This window comes from Pyxicephalus adspersus, chromosome 5 (genome assembly GCF_032062135.1).
Source record: "Pyxicephalus adspersus chromosome 5, UCB_Pads_2.0, whole genome shotgun sequence".
In the NCBI taxonomy this organism is placed as follows: Eukaryota; Metazoa; Chordata; class Amphibia; order Anura; family Pyxicephalidae; genus Pyxicephalus; species Pyxicephalus adspersus.
In genome coordinates, this window is record NC_092862.1 from 26,852,809 (window position 1) to 26,869,268 (window position 16,460).

Genomic DNA, 16,460 nt, shown 5'->3' on the forward strand with positions numbered 1-16,460 from the left:
ACCCCTCCTCTCGGGAATTAAATACCTGCAATAGGGTGTTGTCCTCCTTTCTGTTTACAGTTAAATATACAGAATGTCCTCACAACCCCGGTGCCTTTATATGATGACTCTTTAATATCATTAGTAGTGTCCTATTACGATGTGATCAGGTCAGTGATCTCTGACAGCAGTGCTGAAGGCTAATCTGGCATTGCTGGCACTATAGATGAATCTTTAAGCCTGTCAGTCAGCCAGGATACAGCCAAATACTATGTGATTATCAAGTAGAATGGAGCATGGCATCTCCCCAAGTGTCTGCAATGCTGTGACACCAAACCAAAAGCTCAGAAATCTCAGTCCTAAGCTGGGAAAAGTTTCATTATTCAATCATACACGGTGCCCACCAAGCCTCAGACTGTGCACAAGATGGATACCCCCCTTTACCATGCATAGTTTATTCTCTGAGGATCCCTGGTGTTGGATAGGCCCCCTGTACCACGCATAGTGAATGTCCTGGTGTTATATATTTGAAAACATCACTGAAAGATTCATGTAAAAAAAAGTACAAGGAAACAATAGCGGATCAGGTTAAAAATTTATTTGTCTTGTTTTGAAAAGTATGCAATGTACTTTGAATCTTCACACAAGACATTTCCTGTCTTGATACTAAAAGCCTGCCTGTGGCACCACACACCGATTGTTCTCTGTCTAATACTTTCAGCTCTGGGTTACAATCACTGAACAACGTGCCAATGACACCCCTGTATTAAAGGTTAAGAATCATAACAAAACTAACTATGCAAGTAGAGGCTCCAGTCTCTGCCTTGGCTACAATTTCACCGTTCAGTAAATAAAAAGATTTATTGGCTACCACACTGAAATAAATGAAATGGGCAGAACTGTGCAGATTCCGCCATCTTAAAAAGCCAGCAGCAGTTTTTTTCTTGTACATCTTATATTTTTGGCATTAGCCTTCCACAGCTTGGTTGGCAGCCATGCAACAAACATTTGAGGTCGAAGATGTTCTATGGAACGCCCACTGTTTGTGAATAGGATAAAGCATGTCCAGGCCTCCTCAAATGGCTCTGTGATGTTCTGTATACATGAAACTCTATAAAACTAGAGTTCTCCATACATACACATAGATATATAAATTTTAAAATAAAGTCTTCAGTCAGCATTTAAAATTAAAGTTAATTTTTTTTTTCTATTCAGTCATTTGAAGGGAAAATAAATAAAAATAGAAAAGGCTAAAGTGTTTTGCATATCTATGTGGAAGAACAGAAATATCTACGCATTAGTTTCAGAAAGATCACTGTACAGACTAAACAGCATATATACAAGTTGAGTGTGCAATTTTACTTGGCTGGGCATAAAACACATGTCCATAATAGCTCTTTTCTCTGCCACGTATGGCAGATTTTTTCATTCTTGGCCAAAACCTTCGGTTTCTTCAATGGCAAAAAGCAGCTTCTCTTTCAGCTGTTCATAGCTTTTGTAGGGTGGTAAATCCAGGCGATTGAAGCTGTGGGAGAGAAAAGTGAGATGGGGGTGAGGAGCTGCATTGCAGTACTCAGTGTGGATGATGCTCAGATGAAAGCTTATTGCCAATGATTACTGTCCAGCCAGGCTGCTTCTAGTACAACGCTGCTCATTTCACATTGCTACACCTATAAGTATTGGCACCTCAGAAGAGCCCCGCAAGCCACCAGGAACCCCTCTTCTGTACTGTGCTATTGCTAAAGGTTTTGACTAAGTGGACTATGCAGTAATATCTGACAGATAGAAGAGAGGGAGGCAGAGAGAGATACAGGATGAGGTGAGCAAAAAAAGGGCAAGAGCCAAGACTTCCCCATTATTAAATGACATTACAAGTTTACTTCTTACCATGTATGACTTCTAGGCAGCCAGGTCTCCTTACCGACTTTCTCAATGCAGAACTTCTGAGGACCGTTGCTTCCTGTAGTGACACACAAAAGTTATTACTGATTACATATTTCCTGTACTTGTGTTGTTTTTTTGTAATGGTGGGACAACAATTACCCATTAGCTCAGCAAATCCACCAAGCGGCAAGCGGCAGGTGCCGGTGACAAACTGCAGCAAACGCAGGCGGACTTCATTGTCCATCTCCTTCACAAACTACAATAAAAAAAATAAATAAATAAGAAAAGAATGAGTTGTGCACTATAACAGGGCGGTGTACCTGTATGACTAACATCTGAAAATACAGGAGGATGTCCATGAATTGTAACAATTTAGTAAAGGATCACGGCGGTGTAAAATAGGATTCAGGTTTTGGCATCAGTCATAATGATGAGGAGTGGCTGCTAGGAAAGTGATTTTAATGTTGTAACAGCTGCAGATAATACAATGCGGTCACTTTAACTTAGCACATTGTCGCCCTAAGTATAACATTATTATCAAAATTAGCACATAGCTGTTATTCAAAGTTGCTATAGATATTCCTTTGTCTTTATGTAAAGTTTTATATATTCTTCTCATTCCTTCCAACCCAACAGTGCCTCTTGTCTATCAGTTTCTGTGTTATGCCTCATATACTTTGATTTCTCTGCAGTGGAGGAACGACCGGAGCACTTTCTGAATAAACAGGAACATAAAGACACCCGGTTCCTAAGATGAAGGGCTGGGACAATCCTGCAATGTCAGGAAGCAAAACAGAAGCCCTAGGCAGCAAACTTGTATGCAACATAAAGGTTTTCATGCTTCCTGACCAGGGTGAGCCAATAATGGTTACTGCAGACCCATATGGATCTGTTAATAAAAGCCTGCTGGCTATAGTACCGCTGTCAGAACAATAAAATAAATATTTGAGAAAAGTGTGAATTACCTGCCAGAACCAGATGATCTGCTTGCTGTTTCTGGTGTAATGGCGATACACGGTGTTCCGTTGCCAGTCTGACAGGTCCACTTCCTGCATCCCACAGAGCATCACCTGCAAAATGGACAAAAATCTCTTAACAATGTACTTTTGGGGTAGGGCAGCATTAAGCTCTGACATATCTTTATAAACACGATTTTTCTGAATATATATAAAACTAACACAGGTATAGGATAACAAAAAAAGGAATATCAGGTATAAAGTTCTGGCACCATCTCATATTCTCTTCTATTATAGTCGAATGTGAAAACTGTTATGAAATGGAGACGATTAGTCAATGCCCTCTTGCCATAAACATTCCCAATGGCTAAGAAGAAGATGTCTATCGTAATATTAAAAGAACAAGAGGTGTTTAATTTTGCCCGTTTAGAATGGCCCAACAAGCAGCTATGATCGGAGTTAATAAGAGATGCTGTAGGTATGTGAGGACACCTCTGGGTTCCTGCATTTATATTGGCCAACAGTTCTCACACTTTTTTTCCCTAAAAGCAATAAAGTTAAAAAAAACAGTTAAATAAAAAGTGTTCTTCCACATGTGCATGACTAGGAGCATGAGAACAGCATCTTTGTTCACAGAAAAGATTGAAATGTACAAACTGATCAACACATTACAATGGTCAGAATGTGGCTCAGACACTTAACACGTTGTGCTTTCATGAGCTACAAAAATTCAGAAGTACCACAATGCCATGATTCGTGTCTTAATTTAAATAATCTTTTTGTATATTATAAACATGGAAACATTTGGAGGTATAACCTGCTAAAGCTAAGAAATAAATAAGTAATTATTTCATTCATAGGTCTGTAAACCTAAAAGGGACAGCCAACCAAAAAAACTGAATCTATTTTGAAATAGATGCACTCATTAATGGATGTTATTGCGGGTGACATGGACTATACATTCAGAACCCAACAGCCCCTACCTTATTCACAGATATGTTATTTGTGGGTGCAGAAAGCTCCCCTACAATGACATACAACATTATCTGGTATTTTCTTACACACATATAGGAATGTTGGGTTTATACCTCCATTCCACTATGATATATATATACACATGCCAATGTGGGATAACTGGGTCTTTGACAACTCCCCAGATATCAATGACAACTTCCGGTTCTGGTAAAGCGACCAGAAACTGTTTAAAAGGGACACATACTGAGGAAATATGTAAACAGCCATTGCTGAATTTATTCTAAAAAATGCTAATTGACTTGACGTGAAGTTGATGAGCCGGGTGCGAAGAAACTAGACAGGCAGCAGCCTAAAACAGCCGGGTGGTTACTGAAAAGTGCCGGGTGGTCTGCCCAGCTAAAAGAGGCTTGGGAGAACACTAAATGTGTGACTATTAGCTGAACACCTGAGCTGAATACTCATTTTGGGTCAGTGATTCAGCAGATTCAGAATTCAGAGAATCAGAACACCAACCAGGCTAGTTGTTTTTTTTTAGAACCAGTCAGAAGTTGGCAGATTACAGATTCTCTTAGTTTAGATCCTGTGTTCATAGGCTTAAATTGCTGGCTTTAGTATGAGATCAACCAGAATTTAATGACAGAAGCATTTATCCTGCAGCAGACCTCCCGCATTCTCATAGACTTTGTATGTTGAAGTGAAACCTGCATAACAAAAGCCTGTGAACAGAGGTTGTCACTAAACTACATTTTTTGTAGCACATACAGGCTCCATTTTTCAAATTAGCGCATGCACTCTTCAGATCTCAGAACATCACATTCTTCCTAATATTGGGCAGGACTGTGGTGGGTGGGACCTCACTTCATTGGGGGTCTCAGACTTTCCCAGGTCAGGTGACCGTCCAGCAACAGCTAAAAATCTAAAGGTTCCAGAATGGAGGAGTTTCACCTTCCTATCAACAACAACCAAGTTCCCTGCAATGTAACAAATTTGCCCCTCAGTAACAAACTAATTGGTCTGTCCAGAGACAAATGACCAAACATTTTTACCGGCAGAATTTTTTAAAAAGTTTTGTTTATAATGGGTTTTGTTGATTTGTATAGAAAAATAACTTTTTCAAACAACAACAAAACTATTTAAGATTAAAATGTACACAGTATATATTTGATACTGTGTGTGAAAACACTAAGTTCCGTATTGGGGAGGGTACAGCTTTTCTGGTTTATTTTTCTGCGCCCCTCAAAATACTATTCAAGGACTCCCCATCCATAACCTGGAAAGACATTGCTACACATAACAACAATAAAACTACATTGGCATTTTACAATCCTGGCCCCAGAAACACAAATATATAAGTAAATATGTACATTTGTACAAGTCGAACCTCTAACTCTTTTTCATCAAAATACTGCAGCCACTGCAGAGGGACTACGGCATTAAAGCCATCCAGAAATGCTTTGGTTTGTTCTTCCACCCCTCGTGAGAATCTCCATTCAGCCATCAGCCTATGAGGAGAGATGAAACAGGTTCAGTAAATACATTAAGAGAAATTTCTCAGATTGTCACAGCAAAACAGAAGCAGAAACAAATATTTTTTTTTTATATTCATATATCTTGGGGACTGCACTGTACTAATTTAAAAACACACTTGACCACTTATGTGTGTTATATATTTGCATATTATGTGATAAATATTGCTACAGATGTCTGTAGAAACGTCAGTCGGCTGTCCACAACTGCAGTTATACAAACTAAATAGACATTTGAAAAGAATGTGACTGATTCACGAGGACCTGCACACCACAAGTGGTTTTTATATGGTGGTTTATATAAATCTGACAAAATCCACAGTGCTTCATACAGTATGCAGGCCAGACTTTTTAACAGAGGGGAACCCTTGAAGTAATGGTCAGGTCTTAGGGAACCCGTTATAAATACTATAATACATATAGCAGGGGTCAGTGGGAAGGATGCCTCTGACCTGAGAGGTACAAATTTCTCAGGGAACCCCTAGTAACCTCTGGATGAACCCTGGTTAAGGAACACTGATGTAGTCCATTTAATTTAGTTGCCCTGTGGAAGCTTACAATCTAGTTTCCTAACCACAATGCAGAAAAATTAGCAGTAACCTGGGTGGAAACCAGTTACCTACCAGTATGTTTTTGTTTGTCGTTGGTTAACAAATACAGACAACCATCAGCAGAAACACACAAACCCTTTGGGAGCAGAGCACTCTAACTTTGCCACGTACGCACGCCACATACTCTTTCTGTGGTAGATGTCCTGGGCACCTCATGATGTACAGGTAAGCCGCACATAATACAGCTATAGCATCTTCACACAACAATATAGGGAATAGGGCCAAACTAGAGACGGCATCACAAAGGATTGTACACAAGTCTTGGGTTTTGCAGTAAATCCCAATACCAACTTCCATCCTTATGGGTGGCAACCCTGTGGATGTTATCTGTGTGTTAAATGTTATTGGCTGCCACTCTTTGTTAACAGCACTCCTTGATACTGTTTTTTAGATTTCTGGTTGTTAACCTACTATTGTTCTATGTTATTTTGAACTGATGTTAAATTCATCAAATAAAACTTCAAATTTAAAAAAAAAAATGAAATGGGTAACTGCAGAATAGATTCTTTCAGCATGCGACTCATCCTAGGATCCATGAAAATAGTGCAGTGTAATAAATCTATACACTTTAAAAAAGAAACCTGATCCCTAGATCAGCGGCTCTGGCAGGTGCCCCCCCGTGCGGGGTCAGGAGAAGGACTCCGCTGGTGGGGTGCACCGACCAGAGCGGTAGACCACGTCCCCCGTGCAAATCTCAGGCTTGGGGAAGTAGGCTCAGATCTGCAATGGGAAAGTGGGCGGGGTTATGTCATTATGATGTCACTATGGGGGAGGTTTCTCCTTCTGACACCCAGCCCCCTTGCGCATGCGCAGTCAGGAGCCGGTGATTTTAGTGGTTCGTGGTTGAGGACTGCTGCCCTAGATGAATAAATATCTTGTGGCCAAAATGGTCATCTGATCTCCATAGATAGGAAGTATTAGAGCTCAAACAGCACTTCAGATTGGCAGTGCCCCAATACCTTTCAGCAGAGATTATCTGAGCAATGCCTCACATTTGGGTATATGACATCCTCATTTTAGCACACAGGAAGTATTATGAAATCAGTGTGGACAGTCTGCAAAAACAAAATGTACAGCCTGTGTCTTCCTGTCCATGACAACTACTCTTTCCATTCACTGTCCAGCTTTCATGTGGGCAGAAAGAATTAAAATTCTCCCAAAAGGATTAGGAAAAGATAAACTATAATCCTTTTTTTTTATATCAAAGTAATCAGCCTAACATAATTAAGATCAATGTGTTCATGTTTCTACTTCTAGTTTTCAGTTGCAGGTTGTCTTTTCTTCCTGCACAATGGTTGTGCTCTATAGATTCTCTCTCTCTCGCTGCAAGTCTACCAGTCATGTGTGACTGAAAACAATGCACAATGTACGCCATACAGTATTGCAAGATGTAATCAGTTACACACTGTAAAATATGTATGCTGGTCTTACCCAATATATTCTTCCTTGTTCTCCTCAGTAACAAGAATGTTGGATCCTTCAGGCTTGAGATCATGGGATGTGACTTTTCCCAGTATCTCCATATCCACAGAAAAGTACATCTCCAAATTACATTCTTCAATGTTATTGTCTCTGAAAAAAACATGCAAAAAAAAAAAAAAATGAACATATAAATAGTCTGCACTTTAAAATACACAAGAGAAATGACAAAACAAAATTTTAAAATAAATTTAAATCCAATAGCAGGGGTGTCAAACTCTGGCCCGCAACGTCCTTTTTTTCGCCCCCAAAAGAACTCCTAATATGAATTGCAGCTGGCCCGCCGCTACTGCAATCTGTAGTAACAGCCGGCTAGCTGCAATTCATATTAAGTTGCTGTTCTATAGACGCGAGTGATGCATTTACTACTATTCCGGACATCACTCACGTCTATAGACCAGCGGCCTCTCTGCCCATGTGTGGCTCCGCATTTTATAGACGCAAGTAATGCCGGGAATTGTAGTAGCGGCATCACTCGTGTCTATTGAATGGCAGCCTATGCGTGGACCCCGCTGAGTTTATACCGACATGTAAGCCTGAGAATTGTGCGAGAGAATGCAATGTGAAACCAAATGAATGCAGCAATTAATTTGGTTTCACATTGCATTCTCTGGCAAAGTAAATCAATTAAAAAAAAAAACAACAAGAAGAAACAAGACTACTTACCCTTTTATACAACTGACAACCATGCAGATTACACCAAAGTGAAAGTTTTGTCACACTAAACAAAATCCAAAAGATTTCTCTTCTGCATAGCTTATTGTGGTCTTTTTATTTTTCTATCATGCAGTAAAATTTCTCTAATATAGCTTGTTTCAGATTGAATGTTAAGCAAAACCTCTTTGTTTCCATATGAAAATGTTTTATATCTAATGAGAAGGAAAAACTTCCTCAATTTTTTCAATAAATTTCAAGTTTGGCCCACAACTTGGTCTGTTTTTAATTTTGTCCCTCTGTGTATTTGAGTTTGACACCCCTGTCCAAGACCATTCATGTAATATATTGCAGACTCCAACTTCTAAGAAGTGGTGGCTGCATTAATTTGATTTGTTTATTGTTGAAAACTGCTGGAATAGGCACTCATATCTTAACTACGTTTATTCTACTATAGGACACATTTGATTTCATTAAAGCTGTTCTAGTTGTCTGCTGTCTTGTCTGCCATCAAATATCACTGAATACTTGTCATTGCTCTACATTTGAGCTACACAATTATATAAAGTGTTATCCCCAGATCCTAAAATGCAATGCAGACATCAGATTACAGACCACGCACCACACATGTTTCACTTTTACAACACAGCTGTACACATTTCACTCACCTGATCCATATAAGTGAGTTATAGAATTCAGGATCAATAGACTCCAGGTCTTTGATGGTAAGTTTCTTGCTTAACATGCGCTTGTAGAATGGTAGAGAAAAGCCTGTATCGATGAATTTACCGTGAAACAGAGCCTGGAAAGGAAAACAGACATCGCCACTACTATATGGCAATATTCACCATGGGATTTTCCAGTAAACTAAAGCTAAGGTAGCATTGGGGTGTTAGGCAGATTAAAAAATATTTTGCTTCCATTTTAAAAAATTCTGAATGGCTACTATACAAAAATCCTACCCTTCTTTGCTTTACTATTTTTAAGTCAGCTAAATTTTTTATGTTGTTATAATGTACAGGGTGGTGAAACAAGTGCACCTCTTTCTCATAGCTGTGCATTACCAGCCTCAGAGTTATTATCTTATGTCCAACCGCATACCTTCAGTATGAGAGCCAATAGATTTTATGACTCCCTCCTGCAGTATAATCTCTCCTCTCTGACAGCTGCAGCAATGAATGTGAGCTGCTGCTTGAATGCAAAGAGGCGAGGCACAGTTTGCAAGAACAAGATTAAGCTTTATGCCATATTGCTGCCAGATGTTCGCACAAAGCAGCACTTTCACAAACGCAATAATGTATACCTCATTTCAGAAATAACTTATTGTTCTGCTACTAAATTACTGAAAAAGAGTGTGAGAGTAACATACTGCATAGGCATAAAAAGGAAAACTATGGATTAAATTATTATATATATATATATATATATATATATATATATATATATATTTTTTTTTTTTTTTTCTTTATGGTTCTACCCTATCAGTACTAGTATATGGGTCAGGTCTGAAGATTAAAAAATAAGTCTTAGTGGAAACTTGTAAGGGGAGAGACATGAGAGCTCTCAGTGTGAATATAAATCAAGCGAGACTGCCAGCCATTTTGTTACAAATACACGTATATGAATACATACAGCTTCCATTATCTGTTAACAGGGTCAATTTATGTTTTTTCAGACTACAATAGGCTTTTGGCTAATTAACTGTGAACTGTGAAACCGAATGGCCAATAACGTTAGTTATTTTTCTTGCTCACAGACACAAGATAAAAAACTGTATTCTAACTAATTATTCAATAGGAGAAATTTTCCTTCTTGTACATCCTGATGTGATGGGGCCACATCCGGAAAGTGAGAACTCACCATGGCAATGAAGCGTCCAATGAAGCAGAAGTAAGAGAGATGATCGGGGTTGATGGTAGAGGCTGGGTTGATCTGTAGACAATAATTGCTCTTGCCCGCATATTCAAACAAACAGTACATTGGATTAAGCACTTCATGAGAGAGCAGGAAGAACCATTCCCTGAAATGAGGGATTAAAAGAACCACAGTCTGAGTTTCAGGTGTGAAAGCACTAAAGACCTAAACAATGTGCACTCTGGGAATATATGTTTGGGACTATGGATGAGGGGAGCAGCCACAACATACTCTTAGTGCAAATAGTAGCACTAAAAAAAAAAAAAAAATAGTATATATATAAATTTATATTTATACATCCAAACTTTTTACATTAGATAAAGTAAGGTCCTAAAGCCCCATTGGAGGATTTCTTCTCATCTTTTGTTCAGGGGACAGCTGTGATTTTTCTATCACAGTTACCAGGACAAGGAGGATAAAGCCCTCACATACGGTCAGATGTAAAAACCTTACAGGAGTTAAGCACGCTAACCAAACTGATAAATAAAAAGCTCTACTTTGTTAAGTTATAGTGTGACTAATTAGCTTTGTCTGTGTCCTGTAGTAATTTTTTTTGTTTGCTTTGTTTAACTGAAAATGTAGTGCTCAGCTATGAACTAGCATAAAATAGCCACTTGTACCTCATGCTTGAGCTGTGTACAATAATAATGTCTGTGTATTCAACAAACCCTGATATTGTCATTTGCAAATTAAGTGTGAGTGAATAATTTTTATTTTTCAATTGGGTAACTTTAGTCAAACTAAGGCAGAATTTTTTACAGGCTTAAGGACTAACTGATCTTACACTGAGTTGTGACACATTCCTTGCTGGGTCGTCCTATTCCTAACTGAGAATCCTTCAACAAGAAAAGTGAAACTTCTTATCAAGTACCGGACACAAGGAAAAATATTACCTGGCCAATCCTCCATAATCCAAGCCTTCTTCCCCTCGGAACATTACATACAATCTTCTTCTTAAATCATAAGGCTTTAATGCCATAATCTATACAGAAAAAAAAACACAAGAATTAGTGGTCTAACCTTTTTTTTTTCATTGCGTGTTCACACACTTAGTCTTGCCTTTCCAAAGTTAGATACTTGCTGATATTAAATTATTTATTTTGTTTTGGTTTTTTTGGGAAGGTTACACCAAGGAAATAAAAAGGGGGACTCTCAGCATACCGGTCATGCGCTTCAGCCAAGGCCCACTGCCTACTTCTCTGTAAGTGGTGCTTGTTCCTGGCAATAAAACATCTATGTACACCTCCTTTGCAGCACTGTCCACAATGACACCCCAGGCAGAGATGCTAACAGGTGAGAGGCAATAGGGTGCTCAAGAACTGGATAGGTGCCAGGTAACAAAGGTTTCCCACACCGGTGTTTTTAAAGGCTATCTAAAGGTTAAATAATATATATATATATATATACAGCTTAACAGTCCTTGACATGGTGGCCACATGTTTTTACATGGCATTGTAATTCCAAGGCTATTTTAAGCAACCTCCAAACACCATATACAATATATATACAGGAATAAAATAAGCACTACCCACTTCCAGACTGGTGCAGTACAAAGACAGAAAAAGCCACAAAGTAGCATTGGAAATAAGTAAGTTAAAGATATAATAAGAGGGCATCAGAGAATTTCTTTATTATGCCCCAATTTTTGTGTTTAAATGTGGCACTTTAACAAAAATATTAGCTGATCCTTTAATGTGGAATAGTCCTTGGAAAGCTGCTAACCAAAACTCAAAATGCAGCAAAAATTCCTAGCTACTTTGTCTCACTTTACATGGCAATGACCTTCCTGTCACACACTACAAACATTGCCAGCTGTCAGTGCTAATCTGGTCAGCATGAGGACAATTATTCATAAACTAGGTAGAAATGATCAGTGTTTGATCAGTGCCAAGGACATTCATATCTACTGTAAATGGATTTAATGATGTAATGGCCCCACATTGTGTTGGAAGTCCCTAAAAACAAAGTGTGTGCTTTCCTTAGTGCAATATTAACAGAAATGGCAAAGAAGAGCACCTACTGAACCAGAAGATGCAACTATGGTATTCCTTTATTTTTAAACTGCCAGTGTTCACCTTTCTTCTCATATGCACTATTATACCTAGCCTTGCAGGCCTCCATAAACATAAGACATGTACAATGCTCTATTTGGGATATTATCTACAAAAGTAAACGCTGTACAATACCTGCAGGATACAGAATTTAAACCTATTTATAATGCTTTTCAATCCAGCACTGATCTGTACTATGAAAATAAAAGCACAATGGGCAGCACTGTGGCTCAGAGGTTAGCACTCTGGCCTTTGCAGTCTTGGGTCCCAGGTTCGAATCTTTGCCAGGACACTATCTGCATGGAGTTTGCAGGTTCTCACTGTGTTTGCATGGGTTTCACCTGGGTATTCCGGTTTTCCTCCCACATGCCAAAAACATGCAGTTAGGTTAATTGGCTTCCCTCTAACATTGACCTTAGACTATGTCAATGACATGGTAGGGACTATGGTAGGGGACATTGGATTGTGAGACCCTTAGAAGGTGGACTTTGTACAGCACTGCGTAATATGTCTGCGCTAAAAAATACTGTATAATAATAATACATTTAGAGGGAAATCTTGGGTGGAATACTTGCATGATTCCCTATTGTAATTACAGGACAGGAAGTAAAAAGAAAATACTTGATGGAACACAGATGGGGAAAAACTATTTTGACAGGTATTTTATGGTATAACTGTACTTACAATTTACAGTTATCATTTGCTCTCAACCTATATTTAAAATGTAAATGACACTTCATAAGTGGGAAGTGCCAATGATTAACTATAGCTACTATGATCACTCTGTACCCAGCTCTGATCCTTCAAGTGGCTTGTTACTTGGTAATTTACCTGACCTACTTTCCAAAGAAGACCCAGCTCCAATTGTTGTCCAAGGGACTGTAGGGCAAAAGTAAGCCTGACACCTAGTAGAGCTCCAGACTTTGGAGAGGGGGACATAGCAAGATGTACCATAGATATATTCCTATTGATACATCTTAGATAAAGAGTTCCATATGTACTACCTAATACAGATTGAAAGCAGTGGATATCAGTATCTATACGAGTATAGTCTAAGTACAGTAACCCATTAATATTACTAGAGAAACTATTCAAATGAAGAAACAAAGGTTTTGGTCCCATATATACTTTTATATTCTGTCTTTTGTTCTGAAGTTACAATATTTATAATCACCCACCCAGAACTCCAATGCATAATGATTCCTAAATTGTGTTTTCTAGATGTGCTAAACCTTGGCTTTGCTGTGAATGACAAACCAGTCTTGTTTCTATTAAGTCTATTAGCTGATTTGCTGTACAGCCAAATTAACAATATGCCAGACTGGCTCATTTTATTCTGTTGAATAATTTGCAGCATGTGTTCTCCTCAGTCCTTTTTAGTCGGGTGGACCACCCGGCACTACCACCTACAGTTTCTTCCCACCCAGTTTTTTTAAAAATCCAGCGGAGCATACGAATGGTGTAAAACCTTTTTTAAATACATATCCTGCTGAATTTGTCTCTCAAGTCTTTTTACTTTATTATAAACATTTGGCATTCTTTTACATTGCCTAATTTTTATCTACTAGGTAGAGCAAAATTACCCAAAATGGAAATGATAAAAAAAGTCACTTCCTGATTAGAAGTTTTATTCTTTCCGATTGATGCCCAATGTATAAAGGGACTGCTGATTTACCTGTTGAAAGGAGTCTTCAAATAGCGTCTGCCTGGACACGGTTATCTTGACGTGGCTTGGCAATGCATTAGACTGTAAAAAAGTGCAGAGTCAAGTCAGCATGAGAGAGTCCTATAGGACAGATGCAGACAGAAAAGCATGTTTAAATAGCCTGACTAATAGACAGGAATACAAGATGGATGTCTTTCTTATCAGCGCCAGCACCTTCCAGTACCAGTTCTTTCCCAGAAAAGCATCATTCTGTTATCTAGTTTCTTAAAATTTGTAATCCTAAACCTTTTGGACAAAAATGATTACCTGACATAAATACCGAAAGTGGGCAAGCTTCCACCGAAAACTGCGTTCATAGGCAATCTGAGGTCCTTTCGTTCTGCAAAGGATAAAGGAAGGGGGGGGGGGGAGTTAGTTTTTGCATTTTTGCAAATATAATCCACATAGGCCAGTGTGCTCAAAGTCCTAAGGCCACACAATTAAACATAACTACCATATCATTCTAATTGAGAATATTCAATTACATAGTTCACAATCTGATCAGAGTAGTTCTATATGTGCTTCACTGTTCAAACACAACAGTCAGACAGTTTTTGTAGTGTTCAACCAAAGCAATTCCGTAGTTCCTTCAATGTTTACAGAGAAGTTACACAGTCCCTTCACTATTCATCTGGTGCAGCTATACTGTTTCTTCATCTAAAGCAGTCATTCTTTCAAAAACATTTTATTTACTATGGATACCTTAAGGACACCCGATGGACTCTTCAGGGCTCTTTCACACCTGCAGTGGACAACTGTAAATGTGGCTTCTTCCAGGCATAAAGCAAACTTCTGCTGTGTGCCCAGGAGTGCCAAACCACACCACAGGTAACCACTTTTGCACCCAGCTGCAGCAAGAATCTTCCAACAGGAACTGTGCAGTCAACAGCAACTTGTCACCAGCCACAGCTGTGTGTAGCTGCTTGCAAAATTTGGTTCTTACCCACTTCTATTCACTTAAAGTGAGGGCTTAGGACTGTGAGCTGGTGGCAGAACCCTGCCACTCACATGACTCTAAAATGACCTCAAGTCTCTTGGGATAACCACAACTAAATTGCAAGAACTCATCCTTGCAGCTTTCTAACTAGCGGTTACAAAATTAAACTGAAACTCCATCTCACAGCAGATGTTATATAAACCAGTAAAAAATGAAACCTGTGTTGGAAGTGACATTAGAAGGATCTTAAAGTGGTGGTGGATGGATTAATTTCAGGCCTTCTCCCTGGTGATCCGGATAGTAACACACAGCTTTACTGAGGCAGCACATAACAGGAAGATCTAGAACCACCAACACCTCACTCTTTCTTTAACAGGGTTCCGTAGTTTACAGATGTTAACTAGGAAAGGCTGATACTGTTCGAGAAAACACTGAAATGCACAAGGGTTCTGGCAGGTATCCTTCACCATTTACCAGATACAACATAATGCTTTAAATGGTTTGCTTAAAAAAACAAAACAAAAAAAACAAGGGGTGTTAATAAGTTAAGTGTAAGGGTTTACATATACTTTAGGTGACAGGATTATTTTATAAGGAGATCATCCTTTTTTACCCCGAATACAACATAAAATATTATGAATCCTTGCTCTGCTAATGTATATAATAGACTATATATAGAGTATACATTATACAGCAGTTCCAGCAACAAGGATGCCGCTTCTTGTTCACTGACTTGATGTAGATGTGGCAGAGAAACAAATAGTAAAGGTGAGCAAACTTTCAGCTTCACATCATACATCAGCTGCTGGGTGACACTGTGTCCCCAATGACCTTTTATTGCATAACACAGAAACAACTCTCTCTGATTAGACAAGGTCATGTCAAGGCCTATATAGTAACCATTAGGACAGTTGAAGAACTTGCAATAACCAAGGAAAAACCAGAACACCAACCAAATGCCCCATTGCCACTGCAGAAGAAATTACTAATAAATCTAATCCAATGAAAAACCTATTACATGGGGCACCCATTGCACGGGGTTTTCAGAGCTGTCTGAGCACAGCAGTATCTTTTCTTGTGAGCCTTTATTTCACACGATTCACAAGGCTGTACATAAGTACAAACAAAACAGGAGCGGAGGGTAAGGCAATCTCCCAACCAAAAAAAACAAACATTTGTGCAATCTGAGCTTTAGCAAATAATTTCAAAATCAGGCCATTTGATTCACATGGGGGCCTACATGTTTCTGCTATTACTGGTTTTCTTTAAAAAAGGAAAAATAAAATCATGAAAACAGACTTTCCCTCTGTGCACCGTCTGTACACTCTTAACAATAAAGCACAAATAAAATGTCTCTTTACAAAGCTATCATTAGCAGTTTTTGTTTTTTCAAAAAGGGATAGTGAAAACACTGGTGTGAAATGAAGCAACGGACTGAATGAGCCAAAGATAAATAAAATATGTCATTAGGATAGAAAAAGATATATACATGTACAATGTATATTCTTCACAGGAAAACGGAACATGAGAAAGCTGGTTCTTATTCTTGTAAGTACAGAAATATTGTCATAAGAACGTTTCCGTCATAACTTTTCTGCAACAATCACAACTGCAATTCGTCACTCTATCACAATGTATCTGCTTTATTAGAGGTAGGATTTGCACTTGTTCAGACCTTCCCTATAACTGCCTAGTGACAGCCCTGCAGAGAGTACACAACACCAAGTCACACAGCATGCCCTGCATGCCATGCGCAGCTGCCTGGTGACAGGGCAGCCGGGCATGCGCA

General features: G+C 38.8%; 1 protein-coding gene across 3 annotated transcripts in view; it reads right to left on the reverse strand.

Annotated features, from left to right (window-relative positions):
- Positions 1-562: 562 nt before the first annotated feature.
- WWP1 (WW domain containing E3 ubiquitin protein ligase 1) overlaps positions 563-16,460 on the reverse strand; it is an 87,815-nt gene continuing 71,917 nt past the window's right edge. For all 3 annotated transcript variants that reach the window (XM_072410964.1, XM_072410965.1, XM_072410966.1), the window contains exons 14-24: positions 14,002-14,074; positions 13,705-13,776; positions 10,872-10,960; positions 9,925-10,084; positions 8,733-8,866; positions 7,363-7,503; positions 5,176-5,296; positions 2,829-2,933; positions 2,023-2,119; positions 1,867-1,939; positions 563-1,504 (exon numbers count right to left, since the gene is read on the reverse strand). In XM_072410964.1, coding sequence (XP_072267065.1) covers positions 1,405-1,504; positions 1,867-1,939; positions 2,023-2,119; positions 2,829-2,933; positions 5,176-5,296; positions 7,363-7,503; positions 8,733-8,866; positions 9,925-10,084; positions 10,872-10,960; positions 13,705-13,776; positions 14,002-14,074 — 1,165 coding nt within the window. In that variant the 3' untranslated portion in view covers positions 563-1,404. The remainder of the gene's footprint in view (positions 1,505-1,866; positions 1,940-2,022; positions 2,120-2,828; positions 2,934-5,175; positions 5,297-7,362; positions 7,504-8,732; positions 8,867-9,924; positions 10,085-10,871; positions 10,961-13,704; positions 13,777-14,001; positions 14,075-16,460) is intronic.